This window comes from Colletotrichum karsti (assembly GCF_011947395.1).
Source record: "Colletotrichum karsti strain CkLH20 chromosome Unknown Scaffold6, whole genome shotgun sequence".
Taxonomy (NCBI): Eukaryota; Fungi; Ascomycota; class Sordariomycetes; order Glomerellales; family Glomerellaceae; genus Colletotrichum; species Colletotrichum karsti.
Window position 1 is genome coordinate 191,115 of NW_024065906.1, and position 22,167 is coordinate 213,281.

General features: G+C 51.7%; 8 protein-coding genes across 8 annotated transcripts; 5 read left to right on the forward strand and 3 right to left on the reverse strand.

Moving 5' to 3' along the window:
* Positions 1 to 1,983: 1,983 nt before the first annotated feature.
* Positions 1,984 to 4,454, reverse strand: CkaCkLH20_02513 (peptidase family M13; the record flags this gene model as incomplete). Its single annotated transcript, XM_038885232.1, has 4 exons — positions 1,984 to 3,354; positions 3,414 to 3,641; positions 3,692 to 4,137; positions 4,316 to 4,454. The coding sequence occupies 4 exons, from the start codon at positions 4,452 to 4,454 to the stop codon at positions 1,984 to 1,986; spliced, it is 2,184 nt and encodes a 727-aa protein (XP_038749163.1).
* A 2,157-nt stretch (positions 4,455 to 6,611) lies between these two features.
* CkaCkLH20_02514 (chaperone protein) lies at positions 6,612 to 7,698 on the forward strand (the record flags this gene model as incomplete). Its single annotated transcript, XM_038885233.1, has 4 exons — positions 6,612 to 6,816; positions 6,875 to 6,935; positions 6,986 to 7,529; positions 7,621 to 7,698. The coding sequence occupies 4 exons, from the start codon at positions 6,612 to 6,614 to the stop codon at positions 7,696 to 7,698; spliced, it is 888 nt and encodes a 295-aa protein (XP_038749164.1).
* A 411-nt stretch (positions 7,699 to 8,109) lies between these two features.
* Positions 8,110 to 8,630, forward strand: CkaCkLH20_02515 (uncharacterized protein; the record flags this gene model as incomplete). Its single annotated transcript, XM_038885234.1, has 3 exons — positions 8,110 to 8,345; positions 8,402 to 8,514; positions 8,566 to 8,630. 3 exons carry the CDS (start codon positions 8,110 to 8,112, stop codon positions 8,628 to 8,630), a joined length of 414 nt encoding a protein of 137 aa, XP_038749165.1.
* Positions 8,631 to 9,138: 508 nt separating this feature from the next.
* Positions 9,139 to 10,551, forward strand: CkaCkLH20_02516 (Upc2 protein; the record flags this gene model as incomplete). The annotated part of the gene is made up of 1 exon (XM_038885235.1): positions 9,139 to 10,551. The coding sequence occupies one exon, from the start codon at positions 9,139 to 9,141 to the stop codon at positions 10,549 to 10,551; it is 1,413 nt and encodes a 470-aa protein (XP_038749166.1).
* A 361-nt stretch (positions 10,552 to 10,912) lies between these two features.
* CkaCkLH20_02517 (putative RTA1 domain protein) lies at positions 10,913 to 11,856 on the reverse strand (the record flags this gene model as incomplete). The annotated part of the gene is made up of 2 exons (XM_038885236.1): positions 10,913 to 11,634; positions 11,688 to 11,856. 2 exons carry the CDS (start codon positions 11,854 to 11,856, stop codon positions 10,913 to 10,915), a joined length of 891 nt encoding a protein of 296 aa, XP_038749167.1.
* A 940-nt stretch (positions 11,857 to 12,796) lies between these two features.
* On the forward strand, positions 12,797 to 13,738 carry CkaCkLH20_02518 (uncharacterized protein; the record flags this gene model as incomplete). The annotated part of the gene is made up of 1 exon (XM_038885237.1): positions 12,797 to 13,738. The coding sequence occupies one exon, from the start codon at positions 12,797 to 12,799 to the stop codon at positions 13,736 to 13,738; it is 942 nt and encodes a 313-aa protein (XP_038749168.1).
* A 2,505-nt stretch (positions 13,739 to 16,243) lies between these two features.
* On the reverse strand, positions 16,244 to 16,860 carry CkaCkLH20_02519 (chitin binding protein; the record flags this gene model as incomplete). The annotated part of the gene is made up of 2 exons (XM_038885238.1): positions 16,244 to 16,611; positions 16,671 to 16,860. 2 exons carry the CDS (start codon positions 16,858 to 16,860, stop codon positions 16,244 to 16,246), a joined length of 558 nt encoding a protein of 185 aa, XP_038749169.1.
* Positions 16,861 to 20,134: 3,274 nt separating this feature from the next.
* CkaCkLH20_02520 (uncharacterized protein) lies at positions 20,135 to 20,725 on the forward strand (the record flags this gene model as incomplete). The annotated part of the gene is made up of 1 exon (XM_038885239.1): positions 20,135 to 20,725. The coding sequence occupies one exon, from the start codon at positions 20,135 to 20,137 to the stop codon at positions 20,723 to 20,725; it is 591 nt and encodes a 196-aa protein (XP_038749170.1).
* Positions 20,726 to 22,167: the final 1,442 nt, after the last annotated feature.

The following is a 22,167-nucleotide window of genomic DNA, read 5'->3' on the forward strand; positions in this document are numbered from 1 at the left end:
CTGCTCTCCGTTGAGGGCATCTTGGATGTTCTCGGACGAAAGTCGCCGTCATGACTTAGTACCGGTCGTATAAAACAGTTAAAATCACGTCCGAATCATCCACCGACCCTGATTCGCCGTGTCCCCAACCATGACGTTGCCCTGCTTGGCTGTCCATCAACAAAAGCACCTATACAATATACAACTCTTGCAGGATAGAGCTTGAGTATCTCGGTGCCCCCAACTTTGTACGGATCCTCCTCCATGTGTTGCTTGATCTGCCTGGGTGAGCAGCGTGTCGAGGACATGTTGCCGCTGGAAGACCGACCGACTTCTCGGAAAACCCAATCTCGGGAAGTGCTCTTGGGCAAAAGCAAGACGTAGAACGTTCCAACCCACAACTCCAGGAGTCTTTCATCTGTACATGCTAAAGACCCATGTAGAGTCCACCTCCTTCCGCGAGGAAGAGGGGGCGCTCCAGCCAGCATGCGATGCGTCCGGGTAACATCTTGGACCAAAAGCTCGGTTGAAGCTTTCAATTTCCATCCATCTTGTCCGTATTAAAACATACTATCAAATTCGTCAGTATTCTCCCATGAAGTCTTCTATCAACCCTTAACTCACCCACACTACTTCCCTTTTCCCTCCGTCCGACGTGCGACTATCCCTGGTCAACCGACCCTGCGATGACACCGGTGCTGCTGTTCGAGCTCCGCTCTTTCTTCAGGGATATGACCCATTCGATTTCGAAGTTGTTCGCGTACCCCATCAACGGCCGCTCCGCCTGCGTGCTGGGTTGCGGGCTGCTGAGGGTTTCTCGGGGCGATTTGGGGACGCTTTGGGCTGGGCTGTTTGATGTGGTTGTGAGTTGTTTGAGTGTTGTTGTAGACGGGGATTGAGACATTAGGGATCTATCTTCTCGTTCGCGGGATGAAGAGGCTGCAATAGCATGGAGTTGACTTTTCGGAGAGCATCTCGAGGAGCTTCGGGGCATGTAATCCTCCTTTATTATTTAGAGCTACCTGGCGTTCGATGTGTTCCACAACATGACATTTCTCGCTATCTTCGAAGGGTCGAAGAATGAATACCAGCATATACCCAAACCGGCAAACCCCAAGGCCAAACTCCAGAAGCCGCCGCCGGTCAGGCACAAACCGGCGGCGATCGGTGTGCGCGGTCCGACGTAAGGCTGATGGAGACGGGCCGCCGCAGCACGACACACGCTGAGTCCTCACCCCTCATTCCGAGATGAAAGAAGTTGTAGCAGGACACACCGCATGTGATGACACGTCCACTCGGCCGACATATGGAGGCGCGAGATATGGATGAACGCCCGCCAGTTCAAGACTCATCGCATAACGATTACCACGTGTAAATCTTATATTTCTAGCGCTTATCCAAGAATATGGTCATCGAGCCGGGCGATGGCGCACAGATGATGTTTGTCGTGCCCTCTCAACGGCATGTCCGCCCGGCCCGGCCCCATTTTCCCCGCAAGATCGGCGTCCATCCGGGGAAGCGCCGAGTGGGGCGCCTCGGTAGGCGTTCTTGCTTTCGTCCCGAACGACGAGTGTGTATAGGAATTCCAATGAGGCTCCTCGGCGCGGCCGAGTTGGGCCAGCCTTACAGGGCTTGAAAAGGCGGGGGATTGAACTGGTTGTACGAGCCGTCGTGCTACGCTGCGCGTCATCGATGCCGTGGATTGATTGCGGCATGCTCACGAGGATGGGTCTTTTTGGGGGTTGAGACTCGTATAGAGGGGGGGATGGTGTCTCCTGTTGGACGGGAAAACGCATTGGATGTCATGTTTCACGGCATTTTGTGGTTCAATTGAGGCTCAAGTGGCGGAGATGGTATTGTGAGATCGAGAGAGATATTGAGTCTATGATGGGCGGGTGCAGACGGAGCAAGATGATCGCGATGCCGTGGAATCGTCCCCCATGGCTAACCCGTACGCCGCAAGCGCGGCTCACCTAGACCCGATGACTCTCCCCCCCCCCCCTCCTACCAAAGCTCACACGTGGGTTTCTGAATCGGACAGTTGAACGCCCTCCTGAACTCCCTCGAATTATCCAGCGGGCCCTTGATGCGTGCGAAGCCGGGCGAGTGGACGTCGCTGCCGAGCAGGAAGACGTCGTACGCCTTGGACGCCGAGACGTCGCACCACGACTGCGCCCACTTGACGAAGAAGAGCTGGTCGTGCGAGAAGCGCTCGAGGCCCGGCAGGTCGAAGTCCTGGACCTTGCCGTCGGCCTGGGCGCGCTTCCACGCGGCGTACGAGGTGGCCACGCCGCCCGCGTCGGCGATGTTCTCGCCGAGCGTGAAGTTGCCCCGGACCGGCACCATGGTGCCGTTGGGGGCGAGGAGGGTGAAGTTCTGGTACTGGTCGACGAAGCACTTCGTGCGCTCGTCGAAGGCCTTGATGCTGCTGTTGTCCCACCAGTTGGTGAGGGACCCGTTGGGGGCGTAGTTGTGGCCCGAGTTGTCGAAGCCGTGGGTGAGCTCGTGGCCGAGGACGGAGCCGAGGGCGCCGTAGTTGAGGTAGGAGGGATAGCCGACGGCGTAGAGCGGCTTCTGCTGGATGCCGGCGAGGATGACGATGTCGTTGTACGTGGGGAAGTAGTACGCGTTGACCTGGGACGGGGTGCTGAGCCAGAGGGCCTTGTCGGCGGGCTTGCTGAGGTAGGCCCAGGTGCGGTTCGTGGAGAGGGCGGCGAGCGAGAGGGTGTTTTCGAAGAAATCGCTGTTGATGGTGGCGCCCTTGTAGTGGTCCGAGAGACTCTTCGGGTTGATCGTCTCTGGCGAGGAGTCGGGGTAGCCGATCTTCTTGGAGATGGCGTTGACCTTTTCCTCGGCGACCTTCTTGACGGCTGCGGAGAGCCAGACTTTGTCGCCGAGGCGCGCGATGAAGGTGTTTTGGATGGAGCCCATGAGGCTTGTTGTTAGCTCGCGGGCTTCTCTAGAGTAAGCCTTGTCGAGGAAGAAGCGGCTGAGGATCCAGCCGAGGCCGGCGGGGAAATTGGTCCACGTCGGACCGGCGTCGACGTGGCTTACGCACCGCTCCCAGCGGGGCTGCTTCCCGATTGCGACGGGATCCAAGCCGCGAAGGGTCGATCTCATATCATTTAGACGTGTCGTCACGTCGGCCTCGACGTAAGACGAGAGCGTGGTGGTCGCTTTCCATACGAAGAAGGTCTGAACTGTTTCTGCAGAGGTGTTGGCGAGGAGCTGGGAGAGGTTGCCGAAGTAAGCAGGCGAGAAGACGAGCTGTTCTGGGGTGTAGTCCGGGGGTGCCAGGGCCTTGATGAGGGAGCCGTGATCCAGTTCTGGAGCGACTTTGGTGACGTCCTCTAGCTTGAACTTTCTTGCTGGTTTCTGGACGAGTGTTAGTGCTGCGACTTTGAAAACGTGCTCGGTTGGTGATCCCAACTTACGTCCTCAGACGGGCGGCTGTCGTCTGTTTGTCTTAGCTTCTGAAGGTCTTTCTCGAACTTTGTCACCGCCAACGCAAGTCTCTGCGAGTCGGCCATGGAAAGATTTGCTGGATGAACTGCCTGGAGGACTGACGACATGACGCGCTGGTACTGCGCAACGGTGTCGTTATCTTCTCTGCCGGTAAGAATAGGGGTTCCACCGGGAAGAATTGAGATGATGGTTTTATTCTGAAATTTTGTTAGCTCAGTATCATCTGCTCGGTTTGAAAGCATCTCACGGTGTCTTGGTCGTCCCAGTCCACACCAACCGATTCGAATGTGTTGATGCCGTACTGGGTGAAGAGCATCAACGTCTTGCCCATCTCCGGAGTGTCATCCTTGCTGATCATCCGCTGAGGGTCTTTTCCCCCGTTCGTCACCGGGAAGGCTTGGGCGATCCGGTCAATGAAACTCATCAGGGGCTTCAGCCCCGCGGCTTCGACAGCGGTACTGTTGACGCAGGCATTGTACGAATCCACAATCAACTTGAAGTTATCCCGATCCGTGGGAATCTGATCCTGAGGTAGGGAAGCCGTGATGTACCCGGCGTTGGCTCCCGATTGGTAGGACCCTTCGAGGATGTTCTTCAGAACCACCGACACCTCCTTGCTGACATCCCCCAACGATGAAGCCTTCCCTTGGCCGGCCGCCGGAGCATGACTACCCTTGTATCCGGCGCATGCCACTGCCAAGAAAGTGTGTTAGCAAGCCGAGAGTCATGTCGTTTCGCCGACGAGCTCATTGGGGGTCGAAGACGAGGGAAACGGTAGCAGGGATTTGGAAGCATGGGGCGCGGGGTAGCTGCGGCTGCACATAATGCGGGCGGGGGAGAAAACAAACGCAAACTTGAGTCGAAGACGTACGTTTGTCAAAGTCTGTGCATGGATCGATGTCGGTGTAGTTGGGAGCGAGGTTCGACAGAATGTCCGAGGCGATCTCAAGACAAACTGGAGTAGTGCAGAAGCTGCCACTGCCACTGGCGTTCACGGCGGTCGGTGCCATCTTGGGCTTCGAGCTCTCTTGTTGGAAAACCTGCCGGCCGTGAGTAGGTGTAGATAGAAAAATGAAAAGTAAACGGACAATTCAGAGAACCCGGGACTTACGCGGCTGGCCCTAAAGGTAGTGGGAGGGAAAACTTCTCTTGCCTCTCAGGGTTCGAGGCCCAGAAATACCTCACTCTTCGACAGACGCGGACGGCAGGTGACGATGGTGAAAGACCGTTCATCCAGTGTCAGCGCGACTAGGAGTTGGCATGGTCTTTATATCGACGAGGACCATGGGCGAGAAATGCAGAAGCGCCGGTTATTTCAGCACACCGGGCACTTCTCCATCATTCCGATACCTTACCCAACTCAGGGCTGCCTCCCAAGACCAGGTTTCGTGAACCTAGACCAATCCAGATTGACCCGTCAATCAGAACTCTGTACGATGACGAAGTAGACTCGGGCGAAGTCTAAGAGTGCATGCGACGAGGTCAGCGTTGTGGGGAAGCTGGGAAACAAAAGTCCCGTCCGCCAAGTGCTGTTGTTGACCCAAGTTCCGGATCTCCCGCCGCATATTCGCTTGATTGGCGGGCCCAGCGGGATACTGCTGATCATGCTTCCCTTCCTTCTTAAGCAGGTACAAGGTAGAATGGTGTTGTGGTCAGGCTTCTTGTGATGGTGACGGGAGGCCGTGGTTTGATTTGCCAAGCCGCCCCATTCCAACGGGTGCATGGTTGAGGTTAACCTTGTGTTGGTGGCAGGGGACCAGGTCTGATCTCAAAAACAGTGAAAAAAGCATGTTTGTTGTTGTGTTTGAAGTAGGTAATTTGGCCGACTCGCAACGCTTCCAGCAAAGTAAAGACGCTTATTCTCGCGTGCCAATCGTTGAGGCGACTCGCGGGGTCGTAAGCATGGTGTTGGTGCCGATGAACTTATGTTGTAATAATGAGTTGTAATAAGCATAATTTTGAATTGGTCGACACAATTTGATCGCCGGCTGGGATGTTTTCTTCGGCTACCCGCATACAACTGTCCAATGCGAATGCGAAGAAGTGGCTGGGGTAGGACGATGGTAAGCTTCGGCTTCTTGGTAATGGTAGTGAGGTGGTACGGACGGAAGCCATCGGTCGGAGAGCTGCTGCATGTATCCGTATTCTCGTCCACCATCCAAACTGGGTAATTTTACGTTCGAAAAGCCCCCTCTTGTCTTTAGAACACCGTCTTAGAACACCGCCATGCTTTGCGACAGCTGGAGAGCGAATGTGCCTTGCGGAGTTCCTGAACCTTGGAATGAGTCGCCTGGCCACCTCATTGAGTATTCCAATGACAAAATGATCTTCTAGAAGAGGCCGTGCTGAGCCCCCTTTCATGAACTTACCCAGATGACTCGGGCTAATGAGTTAGACTGCCATACCTCACAAGTCTAAATGAGCACAGACAAAGCCTCAGGGGCAATCCAACGGTCGTATTGAACTTGCTCGTATGTCAGTATCACAGTAAGTGTCTTGAATCCCTGCGGTTGCTGATCTCACTGGCTTTCGTTTCCAGTTAACTCGAATGCAAGAAAATGGCGCCGAATATTGCTTCATGCTGACAGCTTGGCTCGCAGTCCTTCGTCATTGGGAGCCGTGCCGTCTCATATCCAGACCTATGTCTTTGTACATGCGGCTTTTCATATTCCGCAACGCCGAGAAACCGAGAACACCAGATGGAAGTATGCGATAGATGGGCGAAAGGACTTTGTGTGCGGCAAGTTGCCCGACCACCTAAGACCTAGGGAAAAAGCAAGTTGCCATAATAGCCGAAGCTTCGGCAATGGATCGTCTGTTGCTGCCTGACTTTGAACACCATCATTGAGTCTTCAGGCTGAAGATTCCAGAAGATCAGGCGATCGAGAGATGGACCGCACGCGCATCTCATCTATTGAAGATGTTGCAAGGCGTGGAATAAACCTGCGAAGTGAGACGAGGTGTTCAGCTGAGGAGTTAGACGTGGAACGGACTGCGGGAGGTGGGGACGCAACAAGCTGATGACAGTTGGTCCGTGCAGGCTGACAAAGCTCCCGAGGTCAAGCACGGACCAGGCGTCAGGCTCACAGGTGCCCCGCTGGAAGGTGGATACATGGACCGGGCCCCGCACTCCGATCAAGCCACGTTTCCCAAGTTTCATGCGCCACATGACGTTGACGTCAGTCACGGCAGGTCCCTTGGGAGGCGACTGGCGCAAGCAATACATAGTACTTGATCACCTGGTCGGCTACAGCCTAACTTTGCAGTCTTTCTACCTGTTTACCACCTTTCAGCCATCTAGACTTGAACCTAAGGAATTTCTTTCCGTACTGTTACTCAAGATGGCGAATGCCGGCACTCCTCCCAACTACTGTAAGTGTTCCAGATAACCCCACCATAGCTCCAGGCCAGACCTAACACGGCGCCGCAGATGCGATCCTAGAGATCACCGAGGCGGCCACGACCCAGCAAGTTCGAGATGCGTACAAGAAGTAAGCTCAAGAGACGACATCAACCTCAAAACCGCACTAACATCTAATAGGGCCGCCCTAAAGACGCATCCCGACAGAGTCCCCGCCGGTTCACCAGAGCGAGCATCGCGAACTCGCAAGTTCCAGCTCGTCAACGATGCATACTACACCCTATCCGACACCACAAGAAGACGCGAATACGATGCCCAGCGCAAGATGTTCGGCGCCTCATCCGCCTACGCAGCCAACGACCCCTTCGATGACCCCGAGGAAGAGGTTCCACCGCAAGCCGGACCAAACCCCACAAACGCCTACTCATGGGCCTGGAACTTCTTCACGGGTGGCGGCCAGGCAAACAACGAACAGCAACGCGAGAGGGCAAACAACCAGCAGTTCGGCGATGTGTTCGAGGAGATGCTGCGTGAGGAAGGCATGGCCGAGGAGGGTACCAACCGCCCGACAAGTTCCTTCTGGGGTACCATCGGTGGCGTGAGCGGCGCGGCCCTTGGGTTCATCGTCGGAAACATGCCTGGCGCGTTCGCTGGTGGTGTTGCCGGAAACCGCCTCGGCGCGGTTCGAGATGCGAAGGGAAAGAGCGTCTACGCGGTGTTCCAGGTTAGTGCGAATCTGGAGATATCTACCGGGTAGATCCAGTTAGACTCTCTCTTGTTCGATTATCCTCGAGAGCTTGACTAACAGTATACAGGATCTGCCACAGGGAGACCGTGCGAGGCTGCTCACGCAGTTGGCTGCGAAGGTTTTCAGCCACACTGTTGGAGTTTAGTCTACTTGTAAGACTACTTGGGTTGGGTTTTGGGTCACATTACTTGGTCAGCTTGGAGTTTGGGACGGATTCGAAAGGTTAGGCGCCTCAACATCGATAGGCCACCGAGGCATCGTTATAGTGATATCAATAGATAGTTGCTTTCCAGCACAAAAAAGTCCCGCAACTGGTGATGATTAGCGACTGTACGACATACGAACTGCTTCACAACATGCGTCCGGGCCATGGCAACATTTCAGATCCTCGACAAACTCGGTACGACACACATCTTGATACAAAGACTTCACCAAACTACCACTCCCTTTTGCACGACAGCAAAGCGCATCCGTGCGGCCTGATGGACCTACTTAAACAACCTGAAGAGAGCGTTCTCTTCCGGCAGCAACAACGCTACCACCCAGATAGATCACCATGTTCGCAGTAGTCAGCCCCTCTTCAGCTTTGCTTCTTACTGTCCTCGCTACCGGAGCCCTGGCCAACTTCCTCGAAGAATGCGACTTTCTCAGCTTCAGCCGCGGTGCCAACAGCAAAGACCCCTTCTTGCATTACTCATGCCCCATCAATGCGCCGCCGTACGTTTGGTGCTCGAAGTTGATGCTAAGTGACTGCATCGTCAACGACAAGGGCGTCCTCCGCGGACGTGAGAGGTTAGAACCAGCCTTCCACTAACATCCGATACTTGCTGATTGGAAGGTTACTACAGGGGCAACTTCGGACCTACTTGTGATAAGTGTCAATACAATGAAAAGACTGGCAAGCTGTCGTGCTGGTGCGGTGATGGGGAAGGCAGAATTCATTGGAACTCGGTCAACCTCAGTAAGTCTGCATACCTTTCATGAGAGAACATGTCTGACATCTTCCGAAGAGGATTTCGTCTGGCTTTCAGGCTCAAAGATTGGATGTTACGGGATGAAGTCTGGGAGTACTTGTAGTAGCTGAGGCTGATTCCTGACTGATGTTGAAAACACAAGTCCAAGAAGTTGCCTGTTTCGACTTCGAACTGTGGATATCGCCAAGCCATTTATTACTACCGTCGTACTCGGTTGATGAGGCCCTCGACGATGTTGCAATAGGCTGCACCTGCACCCAATATCAGTGCCATCCATAAAAGTGTTCTTCGTAATTGGAATCATATTGAAATCATGAGAGACTGACATCTCCAACTTATCAATGTGATCATGCCTGAGCCTTGATGACTTTCATTTTTATGGATGCTAGGACGAAGGATTCTCATCCTTGAAGGTCTCAGACTGAGAACAGTGTAAGACGCCAAGATCTACATACCTAAAAAGAGGCGCAGTGAAAAAGGCTTAGTTGAAGGGCCCTAGTAAAATAGGCTGAAGCAGAACCCAGCACTTGCCATGACTCGCAAAAGGACGCTATCGTCGTGAACCTCATCCCCTACACACTGGACAACTCAATTCACGCTCATCGACCACCATGGTTCGACACACGCGCGCCTCGGCTGGTCTCATCAATTCGAATGTCGCGGAAATTGCGAATGTTGAGACTTCAAAGACTCGACGTTCTCATAGAAAGTCCCGCAAGGGTTGCACCGAATGCAAGCGTCGCCATATCCGCTGCGACGAGCGACAACCATCGTGCGCAAACTGCGAGATTGCTGAGCGCACTTGCGTCTTCCCGCCGCCAAAGGTTGGCAAGCAGAAACGGAAGCTGAGACAGAGTCGGAATGAAGAGCAACAATCACAACAAGCAACAGCTGCGTCAACTCCCGACTCCCAAGTGAGCAGTCAAACCAATACCAATAACATCGACAATGCGGGAGGACTCGACGCCAATTCTCACCAGATTCCATCTCCGGCCTCACCTTTACAGCCAGGCGAGGAGCACACTCCACCCGCCGACTGCTGTCCGGGCTTATCAAGTATACCGGGCTTCGTAACCACCAAGGCCATCTTCACGTCTGAACACATGGTTCTGCTGCAACACGCTGATAAAGTGCCAAACTTCACCGGTCCCAACCGCAGCGTAGTTGACATCGCCGTCCGTCGCGCCGTCGACTCACCCTACCTCCTCGATGAGGTCCTCGCCTTCACAGCCTTTCACATGGCTTACCTGTATCCCGGATCAGCCATACAACTCCGCCATCTCGCGACGGAACTCCAGACCCGTGCTCTCGCCTCCTTTACTCGCCTCACGGAAACGGTTCCCAATGACGACAAGGCTACTGCAGTCCCTCGCTTCCTCTTTTCGGGCATCTTGGGCAGACACGTCCTTGCTGACACGCTCACCCACTATCGCTCTGATTTTCACTCATTCATCGACCGCTTCGTTGAATGTTTCAATCTTAATCGCGGCATCAGAGCCGTCACACCACCGGCTCGGCACTTTCTGAACAACTCCGAAATGAAGCCCTTCCTCGACGTTGTACTCAAGGCACATGCAAGAATTACTTCGCCGGGAAACGAGTGCGATCCTCTCAACCAACTCATGGATCGCTCTGATCTCAGCGAGACCAGCACACAAGCCTGTCGCGAAGCCATTGGAGTTCTCCAGTGGTCATTTGATCTCCTTCACGGCCTCGATGAGGACGAATTCCCGCAATCCGCCTCAGCATTCTCCGTCAAGATAGAGGCCAGCTTCGTGGACGTCCTGCGCAAGTACCGACCCGAGGCCCTCATCATCCTTGCCTACTACGGTGTCTTATTGCACCGGTGTCGTAGCTTTTGGGCCTTTGGTGATGCCGGTGCCTTCCTGATTCGCTCCATTTCCAGTTATTTAGGCAGCTACTGGCAAGAGGCACTCGTATGGCCCCTCCATGTGCTCGAAACGGATCCCAATTCGCAGTCGGTAACTCCAGTGCCGAGACACGATGCTCTCGCAAGACCGTGACGTGCGGAACTCAGAAGTCGGAGACTGAAGGTGCACACACTTTGATGCAATAGGCTTTCAACAGAGGTGGAAGACAGAGTGATAGACTTACAATTTGGTATGATGGTAAGAACAAATGTAATGTTACTGTGGTTTGGGGCAATGCAGTAATAACTTTTAATTACCAAGACGCTGTATCCGCAAATGAATGGCTGATAGAGTATAGAAAGCATCATTTGCAATAGAGGCAGTTTTTGTAATTTACAATCTAATCAAACCCAAACATGCGATGGAATTCGCCGCCCAATACAATGCAGCAACTCTTCTATAGCCAAGCATTTGCCAATGTTCTAACTCCTCTCCTGTGATTCTCTCAATAGAGTTATCTCCTCGATCCAGCAAGCAGTCTGTTCTTCATGGCATGCCCACTCTCCAACCCTGTGTCACTTCCGGCATCAGAATCGTCTTCCGTGGCCACTGGAGACATATCAAGCCGTCCAGGATACCACCACGCGAACACGCCGACAGTAAGCAACATAAGCGCGGCGTCAAAGACGTAAAGCGGCCACTCGTTCATCAATAAGTACCCATCCGTCCCCATCACATACTCGATCACCCGGAACACCGACCGGACCATGATCAAAACGCTCACCGCGTACAGCATGGCCAAGATCCTCTGCCACCTCCCCGTGCTGTCCGCCATGGTAGCGCCTGTCGGTCGTCGTAACATGCGCACATGCCACACCAACGCCGTCGCCGCAAACAGGCCGAACCCCACGATCTGCACGATCAAACCGCCGAGGATGATGTACTGCGCGGCCTGCTTGTTGAACTTCTTGCTCGCCTGGAACGAACCTCCCGTCGCTTGTGCGAAGAAGGACACGACGTCTATCAGGACGAAGATGCGGGTGAGCCGAGTCGGGCGGATGATGGAGCGTCGTTCGCCGTTGACGCTGCGGATGACTCGGCCGAGGGTCATGTAGATGGAGGCAGCGAATAGTGCGGGTGCGATGAGGAGAAGGACGCTTTGCATGATGTAGGGGACGAGTGGTGAGTCCTTCGAGTCTTCTGCGATTGCTCGGGCTACGTAACCGACAACTTCGACTGTTTGACCTTGTTAGCTTGACAGAGAGAAGCAAGTAGTAGGAGACGCTTACGAACGCCGCCCACCATGAACGGGATGGCAAATTTAGTCCTCGAGGTGATACTCCTCCATAACACGGCCAATGTGCCAAGTCCAAATAACACGGCCACTATAATCGCGCCCACTTTGGTGGGGATGTAGTGATAGAAAATGTAGCCATTGGGCGATGTCAAGACTGCCATCTTGTATGCTGTCGAAGTCTTGCTAGTGATATTCGGAAAGAGCCCTCACAGCTATGTACGTCTGGTATTACTGATGCGGGTTTCAATGTCTGGGAGTTCTGATATCTGGAAAGCTTGAAGTCTTCGATGTTTGGAAGTTTCAAATGTTTGAGAGTTTGGGTTGTCGATGTGAGAGAGGGTAGATGGTTGAAATTATAGAATGGTCAATGAAGCCTATGTCTGATAAAGCGGAATCCAGAAGCGATTGAAGCAAATTTATCGATGAGTATAAGTATTTGACTCTTCTAGGCACCGATAAATGCCGCTTTCTATTAATACAACTCATCGTGGGAAACAGTTGTGGTTCAATCTACGCGTATTTTACGAAGACAATAATTACGCGTATTTCGGACACCTCAAAATCCTCTAGTTAAGCAACAGCCACGAAAAAGATTGAAGCATTCTTGGCAACGACCTCACTCAGCCACTGCACAGATCGCACGTCGGGAGTCGACTCTCGTTCTCGGGAGCTAGGCAATCATGGGAAAGGCCCTGAATCCTGAATTTCTGACGTGCGGGGCGTTCAATGTTAGTTAGTTCCTGAGCCATTGTGTCCGGTAACGATCTACGAGACTATCCCAATACCGGTGGCCATGCTGCTGGCTGCAGTGCTGTACAGCTTCAACACTGATAACATACACGTATGTGTGCCGCTGCGGCAAGATCTCTGCATCTCCGCATCGCCTCGCACACAGGCTGGGAAGACCTTCAAGTATGCTGCATCTAAGAAATCAGTCACGAATCATCGAGAACCAAGCAAGTAAACCCTAGTGCAAAAAGCACGTCAAGTTGCCAACACTCAAAACAGGGAACGGTGCTCTCCATCAACTGACTTCGGGGTCCTTACGAACTCCCCTTTCCTCCTGACAACATCCTCATTCGAAGACAGCCAGGCACAATCATGTCTCAACCCGATACCCAACAAGACAAAAATACGCACACCTTTGATTTTGGCAAGATCGACTGGGAAGCATATGAATCCCATCGTCCTCCATACCCGGAAGCTCTGTATGATATCATCTTCCAACACCATCGAGAATATGCAGGGCGTTGGGACACCGCATTGGACGTCGGGGCAGGCGGCGGTACCGTGACCAAAGTCCTGCTTCAACACTTCAAGCATGTCGTTTGCAGCGACGCTGCCGCCGGTTACGTGTCGCAAGCCGAACATAGATTCTCTCAAGAGAAGAGCGCCGGACGCGTGAGTTTCGCGCATCGCAAGTTCGACGAGTTCGACCCGGCCACCGATCTCCCACAGGGTCGCATCGTGGATATGGTCACTGCCGGAACGTGCATTCACTTCGGGGATCCAGCGCAGATCACGACGCAACTCGCGAAACTGGTCCGGCCTGGCGGGACTCTGGCTGCCTTTACCTACGGTTCACTGCCGATACTCCCAGCCGACGAGCCAGCGAAAGAGCTCGTTGATACGACGAAAAACAAGATCCTGCGTTGGCTTCACGAGAACGTCAAGGCACTTGATCGGATTGACGCCACGGGAACGGGACAGGCCCGTTATGATAACGTGGACTTCGACCCGGCGCTATGGACGGATGTACGACGGATTACCTCGCTTCCCGATGAGCATGTGTGGCCCGAATGGATCAAGGCCTCTGAGTCACGGGTTCGCGACGACGTCGAGCGGAAGGAGGCGGTTCAGGATGACTTCATCACGAGGCCTGTGGACTTCGATTTCTTCCCAGAGTACTTTAGGAACCTCGCACCCGGTTATGACGTGTCGGATCTGATCAGAGACGACTTGAAGAAGATAAAAGGGGTGATGGGGAGTCGCAAAGTCGTGGCTAAGTGGCCCGTGATCATGGTGATAGCGACCAGGGGTTGAAGTTGAGTATTATGAGTTCTTATCACAGTAATCAATGTTTATTCGCCCAATTAGCAACAAGAAGACGAATTTGGAAAGGCTTTTGATTCAAGATTTGCCATTTTACTCAACGGTTGCCTGTCACTACCGCTCTATCCCAGCCAAGACTTTCAGGGTCGATTGTCATACAGGGCCCGCCCACTGAAAGCTGCTTCCTTCACAGAATATGTCTCTCCTCGCAAATTCTCAATAGCTTGCATGGACGCGACTAAGTTTTTGGATGCCCAAAGAGTAAAGAGACTTGCTGTCGGATGCCATGGAGTCCTTTGGCATCTCAGCGCCTGTAATCCACTGGGTGTAAGTGGAGTCAGAATGGAGCTAATTGCACTATGGATCTTCTCGCTTCTGGAACTTCCATCAATCATCGGTCAAGGTGCCAGAGTGGTTAATGGGCTGCCCTGCTATCAGTTCTTCTGACAGTTGTTCAGGCAGTGGCTTCGGTCGCGCAGGTTCGAATCCTGTCCTTGACGATTTCTTTTTGCTGTCTAGACATTTTCTGACTTTAAACCTGATTTCTGACAGGACTTGCAGTTCTGGTATTGAATTTTCTCTTTTTGTGAATTTTGAACAACGTCGACCTATTTTCTAGCCTCTGGCCAGTTAAGAATGAGCAACAACGGTTACGTTATTAACTATCGTGATTAGGAGATGCAAGTCGCAACGTCACACCGTCAACATTCGTTCACATGGTTTTAGCTTCTGAGAGCTTAATGTTTCGCATGCTTAGAAGTGCTTCCTTTCGCAAAACCGACCGATCTTGAGGGAATCTTATTGCGATTTACCTTATCTGTTGAGGTACTGAATGAAGCTTGTGTGGAAAGAAGAATGAAATGACTTTACGGTGTAACGTCCGTCAACTTTGCCTTCTCACTCTTGGGTATGCAGGCTCAGCAGATGAAGACAGATAGATCAGATTCCTTCGTGGACTAGAAGATTCTAACAGAGACCTACTGTCGAGTCCTTGTTGTGAATCGCTAATTTTCTTTGAGGCATAGGAGGTCGTCTTGCCCTGCTACTTCTCAGTGAGAAGCACGATAAGTCATCTAAGGGCTACGGTCATAAGCTATCAATATCTCCATATCAACTTTATCAATAACAGTTCTTGATTGTAGTATATCGACTCCCGACTCTGTCTAGATCCAAAATAGTCCTTTCACTGCTTATTGACGTATCAATAACTAGATCCACAACAACTCCTAGGATATTAAGAATGATTCTGGCTTGCAACAAGTAGTTACCGAAGACAGCTACATACATACATGTTTCTGCTATCAAATTCCAAGGATTTCGCCCGGATCAATGGACACTCTACGCGACAACCTACTAACTTTTGGAGAGACTTCCTCGTGCCATTTGCTGCAGCGTGCTCAGAATATGACTCTCAAAGCTTTAACAACAAGCTCTTATGAAAAGAGATTTTATCTCAAACGCGCCCAAGAGGCTGCTCTCAAATCTGGGGAGCATAACCAGTCATATTATCCACCAGTGGATTACACGTCACCGCAGCCGACGCCCCGGCTCTGGAATCCACCTTGCGACGAGCAAGCGTTATATGTTACAGATGATGACTTGGATCCAACAGCCGAGACGCAAAATCCGGGGGATTGGAACGATCGACCCAGCAATTGATGCTGTGGTCGGAGCGAACAATTCTAAGTGGGACTGTAAACGAACCCAGTCTGCCGAGCGACCGCAGATATGGTATGGCTTTCTCAAGCCATCTAATGAGGCTCAACCTTCGAATCTTCTATTGAAACATGAAAGTCCAGTCCTACGGAATTTGAACAGACCTGAAGCTTTGCATGCAGAAATAGACAGCGTAGTCTCGTTGCACCCGGCATCAGACTCGTCTACCATGAAATCCCAAACCGAACCCGGTCTCGGCCAAACTCCGCGCTGTACGAGGACGGAATCAAGAATGACCACGGAAACTCACTACCTGGCCAAATTCCATCTATTTTGTTTTATCCATCTCCTCGAACTCAACGAAACGTTTACTGAAACTTGAAACAGACTCTCGGAGATCGAGATGAAGTTGTCGTCTAGATGACGGCGACGAAGAGGAGCAGCCTTCTACACTAAATCCAGGTTCGTCACTAAGCCAGGGTTCTTGTCGAAATTCTGACGAGCCTATTCCAATTTCGCTCCCGATGCTGATAGAGATCAAGGTCCATCGTACACTAACGTGCTGGACGCTGACTCTGGTGGAATTCAACGTGCTTCGCAAAGGAAACAAGCATGAGGGAAGCCTGTGACGTAGATGAGCTATCAAGGCTCGATACTTGTTAATCCGATGTAAATCATGTGGCATATGGCAAATGCATCACGCTTAGATTGAATCTCGATTATTTGGCTTAAAAGTTTCCAATTCCAAAAAACGCTAGTCTACCAAAGAAACGCGCTTCAGATGGCCACCCATATCTATGTTCCGGAATAAGAAACAAGTGTAAGAATTATATGCTTTACTTAAGCCATGACGAAGTCAACGCAGCTCTCGTAAGTCTGCTTAGCGCTGGTACCGAACCAGAACCATTGCATGACACACTGGCCGGCCTGAGCGCATGTTCCAGCGGGCAGGTTGCTGGGCATCGTGACGTCGAAGTTGGTGTTGTTTGCGGGCAGTTGGGCAAGCTTCTCATCGGCGTAGGTGTCGAAGACGATCAAAGGTTCTCCGATGACCTTGTTGGTCTTCGTGTCGACGATCGAAACGTTCATCGGGCCCTCGTGAGGGATGGGCAGCGCTGCGCGCATGTTCACAACCTGACCGGCCTTGAATGTCTGAACATTGGCCTTGTTGTCCTCGAATGTGGCACCACGGCAGAGATCCAGCTGGCCTAGAATGAGTGATTAGTGGGTGAAGCAAGGTTATGAAAGTCCAAGACTATTAGCTCACATGTTGCCGGAGGGCTAGTGAAGTCCTCCAAGGGGATGGTCGGGTCAGACAACACGGTGTTGACGTTCTCCTGTCCACAGGCCTTGATCATCGCCGGTCCAGGGACTCGCGCGGGAGGAGAGGTGATGTTTCCATGGGCGGAGACCATGGCGGCGAGGAGGGCCGTGGCAGCGGTGATCGAAGCGCGCATCTTTGAATCGGTTTATCGGATAAGTGAACAGAAAAACTGACGAAACAAACAGAGGTGTACTATGGACAGAGAATGGTAGTAATATGAAAGAGAGAAAGTTGTGACAGAGTAGGAAACGAGTGACCAGCACAATTGATTGATGAGATAAAGCTGAAGTGAAAGACCGGACGAAAGACGTTAGGACCAGGAGGGCGGCCTTACGACTACAAATACCAGAATCTGGCCTTTGCCCGACGTCCACGATGACACTTCCAACCCCGGTCCGACAGCTTGAACGATGATCAATGATTTGACAATGATGGCCGGCGATCATAGCTTTGGTCCCCTCTCCGACGGCGCGCGTCCGGATGCGCGGGAACTAAGGTTGCTGCCCCATTCTTTGCCTAGTGCGATCTGGGTTTCCTCGGTTTCTCCCAAACCTACCCGGGGATGATCCCTGGGCGAAACGAGGTCGCTTGAGGCTCTTCGAGGGGTGCTCAAGACAAGCTTGGTGGGATCCACGTGGATGAAACGTCGCAAGTTCTTGTGCCGTCCTGCTTCCGGTGCGGACGGATATGGCCATGGTCGCAACCTGCGACAAACCCTGTCTGGGGGTGTTCGTGCAGCGAAGAAGCGAGAACAGAGAAAAAAGCCAAACGCGAGGACGAGGAGAACCGGCACTTACTGCAGAGTTCGATTGAATTACGAGTCGGGCGGATTTGATTTTTAATCAACGAAGGCATGACGAGGCATCTTCTACGTCCGTTGCAATGCCAAGCCGTCAGTTTGGACGCACTTGTACACCTCTCCAATCCCAAAGAGATCGGAAGGGAGGGCACCGAACCAGCGGCGCGGGTCCGCGGAGGCTTCGGCACGCTGATTGGGCGAAACACTCCCGAATTGGCAATTCAACCCCGGCAAAGTGGATCAGTGTTTCCGGAGCGGCGCCGGGGGGACATTTTTTCTTAGAGCACTCGTTACCTCTTGGCCCTGATCTACAGCAGGCACCGTATCCAAAGCATTGGCGCCAAGTCGACTACAACTTCCATCGTAAGGGATCTACGAGTCATAAGACAATCATTAAACAGATACGGGGTTAGACATGCCACTTTGCGAGGACGGAGAAGGCGATCACTCATTCACCAAAACTGAGTCCACTGCGAGGCCAACCTCCTGAGCTTCAGATTGACGGGCGCACAAAAGATAGGGAAGCTTTCGGGTCCCGATGACAAGACCAGCTTCCCTAGGGCGCAGCATGCCGTCAGAGTTAGACTCGACAGGACAAAGACGCTAAGAGGCCCCTGAAGCAACGTCAGTTCGTTGCTATAGCCCCTTTAGATCAGGCCGGAGCCGGAACAAAAGCCTATTTTGTGGGTTCTGTCTCTCGGAATTTTGTTCGGGGCTGAGTGAGTTATGCCACCGCAAAACGATGCGGATTCGTGGGGGGATGCGGAGGCCGATTCGGGCGGATAAGTATGAAGGTTCTTCCATGACTTCGGAATCCTGGCCCGAGTGAGAAAAAGGTTATTGCCCCTGAATCGAGGAAATGAGTGCCGCTTCAACCGCCATAGTTTTCAGAAGGCGGCTGCTCGATCAACTTCTCAGTTCGATGCTGACCACCGTCACAACCACCGGCACACTCAGTACCGAAAAATCGTTCCATGGTTACAATCATCAGAAATGGCATCACGGCCGACTTGATATCAGTGACCACAGAAGCTGTCAAAAGTTTGTTTCTCGGCGTTGAGTCTTGACACGACCCATCGTATCCACACAATTTTGTTTCTCGTGCGCGCTAGTGTGCATCGACCGCCCGCGATGGGCAGTCGGAACATGCAGATGGCAACCTCCAGGTGAATAGTTTGAGTCAGTCTTGCGGGCTCGAACATCAAAGACTTCTCGCTGTACCGACCTAATCGAAGCATACTAACCTTCGTGTTATCGATGCTGATCGCATCATGCGCAATCATCACATGTTCACAGAGTAAATCATACTAATCTGATTGTATGCGAGAGTGACAGGGTCAAACTGAGTGAAACACTAAACCATATCAAGAAATACTCCAGAACTGGCCGATGAAGGGACAGAAGACACGATATTGGGAATCTCGATTAAGCAAGGCTCTCAATTTTGAAAAGGCTCTTATTGTACGCCCTAAGATAATATTATTCATGGTGCAGGGATTGAAGGCATCATAAGTAGAACCAATGTACGCAAGTGATACAGCTTCCTGCAATATAAAGAAGCTTCTGACAAGTAAGTTGCCGAATGACTCACTACATATTCAGTGTTGATTAATGAGACTGATATGTGTTAGCTTCTGTTAGTCGTAACATGTTGACCAGAAGCACGGCTCGTGGTGAGCGGGAATCTTGGGAGTCCTGTTGGAGAACTTGATGTGAAGTGTGCATCTGCTTGTGAAGGCTTTGGCGTCTTTTCGCATTTTATCGTATCACGGTACCTACTTTAGTCTTCATAATTTAGCTAAGGTAAAACACTGCTATGTGTTCTTGTCATGATATCCAGACACATTGCACAGCCATTTGAATCTTAAGAAGTCCCTTCAAGTCCTACGATCATCAAGCCTCACGAAGAACAAACGCATGCTAGCAATATTGCATTTGTACTTCATAAATATCATAATTGAGCTGTTTCTGAGCGCCTGATTATGAATTATTTTCTTGTAATTGGTCGAATATCACGAGTGCATTTCATTGGGCCAGACCTGCATGATGACTTGGCACACCGAAAAGGCCTGGGCCAACGAACCATTGGCTGCCTGATATGCATCTCAGCAGCCTCATCATTAATTGCCGCAATATCTGTTTTCTATAATCTCAACCTTCTTATGCAATCCTCCAAAGGCGTTGTTGAGTCTTCATGGAGTTCTTCTTCGTTCATTCTCAATAGCTTGTGTTATTCCACATCAGTCACACCAACAGTTCAGTATTCGGGATCACCATGGACTTCGTTCAAGACGTGGATAGTTTGAGATTGGACGCTTTCGGTCCACAAACTTACGTGAAGAGTCCCAGATGGGAAGAAGGCCACGACTCCAGTAGCTTCGAGCCTGCCGAAAGTCAGGAGAAGCAATGGCAGGATGTGCTACGTCTCAAAGAACGTTCAATGGGCGAGTATCATTCACTTTGGAAGGCCAAGTGTCGAAATCGTATCAAGGAATGGACTGCATATGTGAGTAATCTCTGGAAGTAATCAGTGACATCATCAACAAGGAGCTTATCAGAGCCGGTTCAGCCGAGTCGACACATCTGGTTGCCTTCGAAGCCACTCGATATGAAGCGACATCTTATCTTGGACAACTCCGACTCAGAAGATGAAATGCCCAATGCCGAGAGAATCATGGGCCGAGACTACGAATCTCTTGTCTTCGATGACGGAAACTACGTGAATTCCAGCGATTTCGATGCGTTCGCTGCCAAACTTTATCAAACAGAACAGTCTAACCCGGCCGTCGCACCCCATTCATGCTCCCACTGCGAAAAATTACAACTAGATCTTCGTCGTTGTAAGTCTGATACCTACTACACCCCGAAGAGGGTCGAACACGGCATTGCAGCTAGGGGTCCCGGCTGGCGAATCGACGACGTTGACATCTGCACACTGGCTGAAGCCAAGGACGCTGGAGCTCTGGAATGCGTTTTACTCGAAAGACTGTTTTCAGCGGCGAAGAAGATCGCCGGCTGCGATATATCACTACAAGGTGAAGACAGCGAGTCCAAATGGCGACACTCAGTTGGGAGAAAACGCATTTTCCTACTCATCTTCGTAACCCGAACCGAGGAGAACCCTTTGATCCAGCTCTTCTTTGAACTCGAGGATGAAGGAAGTATCGCCAAGTATGAGATATTTGCGCTTGCCGGTTAGTCTTGAATCATCATCGTTCTGAGTTCAAATCATGTGGTATTATCCTGACCTTTCTTTCGCAGAAACGCGCCCCTCTCATCGTTCATTCTGGGAACGAGTGACACCAAATCTGCTACCCAATTCGGAGCTACACTTCTTGAAGCAGAAGTTCTGCATAGACAATTGCCACCGAGATCACAAGGCGTGTCAGTTGCCCCAATTTACGACTCTCTTTCGACCGAAGAGGCTGCTCGAAATCATCGGAGATGGTCCAGTGCCCCAAATCCGGTTGTCATCCACGAAGGATCAGGTATTATACGCGACTCTATCCTACTGCTGGGGCGGAGATCAACCTGGAAAGACCCTGAAGGAGAATGTTCGGTCTTATGAAGTCGATATTCCGTTCCCTAAAATGCCTCGTACTATTCAGGATGCCATCGTAGTCACCCGAGGCATTGGCCTGAAATACCTTTGGGTCGACGCCATGTGTATCATCCAAGATGATGATAATGACAAGCAAGATCAGATTGGAAGAATGCACAGCATCTACAAAAGCTCCTTCATAACCATCGCCGCAGCGGTTGCAGACAAAAGTATTGATGGTTTTCTTCATCCCCGTACCCAATGGCAACCGATCAGAATGAAGGCCAGATTTGACGACAATGTCTTCTCAGACGTGGCGTTGGTACCAGTGACCGAAACACTGAAAGATGCAGTGCTCTTCACCAGAGGCTGGACTTTTCAAGAGACGCAGCTTTCGACCAGAATGTTGCTGTACGGACACCGGGAACTCATATATGTCTGTAAGCAGGGAGTGTTCTACGATGGAGGAATTGGAATCAATACAACATCACTGGCTCAGCAAGTTGATCCAGGCAACTACGCTCAATTAAGCCACCCACAGAGCTGGGGTGCCATAGTTGGCAACTACTCAGCACGTAATCTCACCGTCGGACAAGACAAGCTGCTTGCTGTTTCTGCCTTGGCTGAGGAGTATTCACGAACGAAGAATCCCGGGAAATATTTTGCAGGCATATGGGAGTCTGACTTCCTTCGCCAATGTCTTTGGCAGCCCCAATCACCCTTGAAAACCAATCGCCCAATACCATATCGGGCCCCCTCCTGGTCATGGGCATCCCTAGAAGGATCCATCAGAGACTTCGATTCCATGCCGGTAACTCACAAGACCCGGGATAAGAACTTTGACGGCACGCATCCAGAAACTTGCAAGCTCATTTCGGTCAACACAAAATTGGCTGTTCCAGACAGCCCGTTCGGCATGGTAACTGGAGGGCATATGACCGTTCACGGCAGAATGAGGAAGGTCGTTTGGTCCAACACGGGTACTAGAGCAGGTTTTGGAGGCCGCATGGCGGGGGACACGGAAGAAGACTGGCCAGACTCATATGGAGTAGATGAGCGCCTAGCTTTCTATATCGATGTTCCGACGGAATGGCCCACAG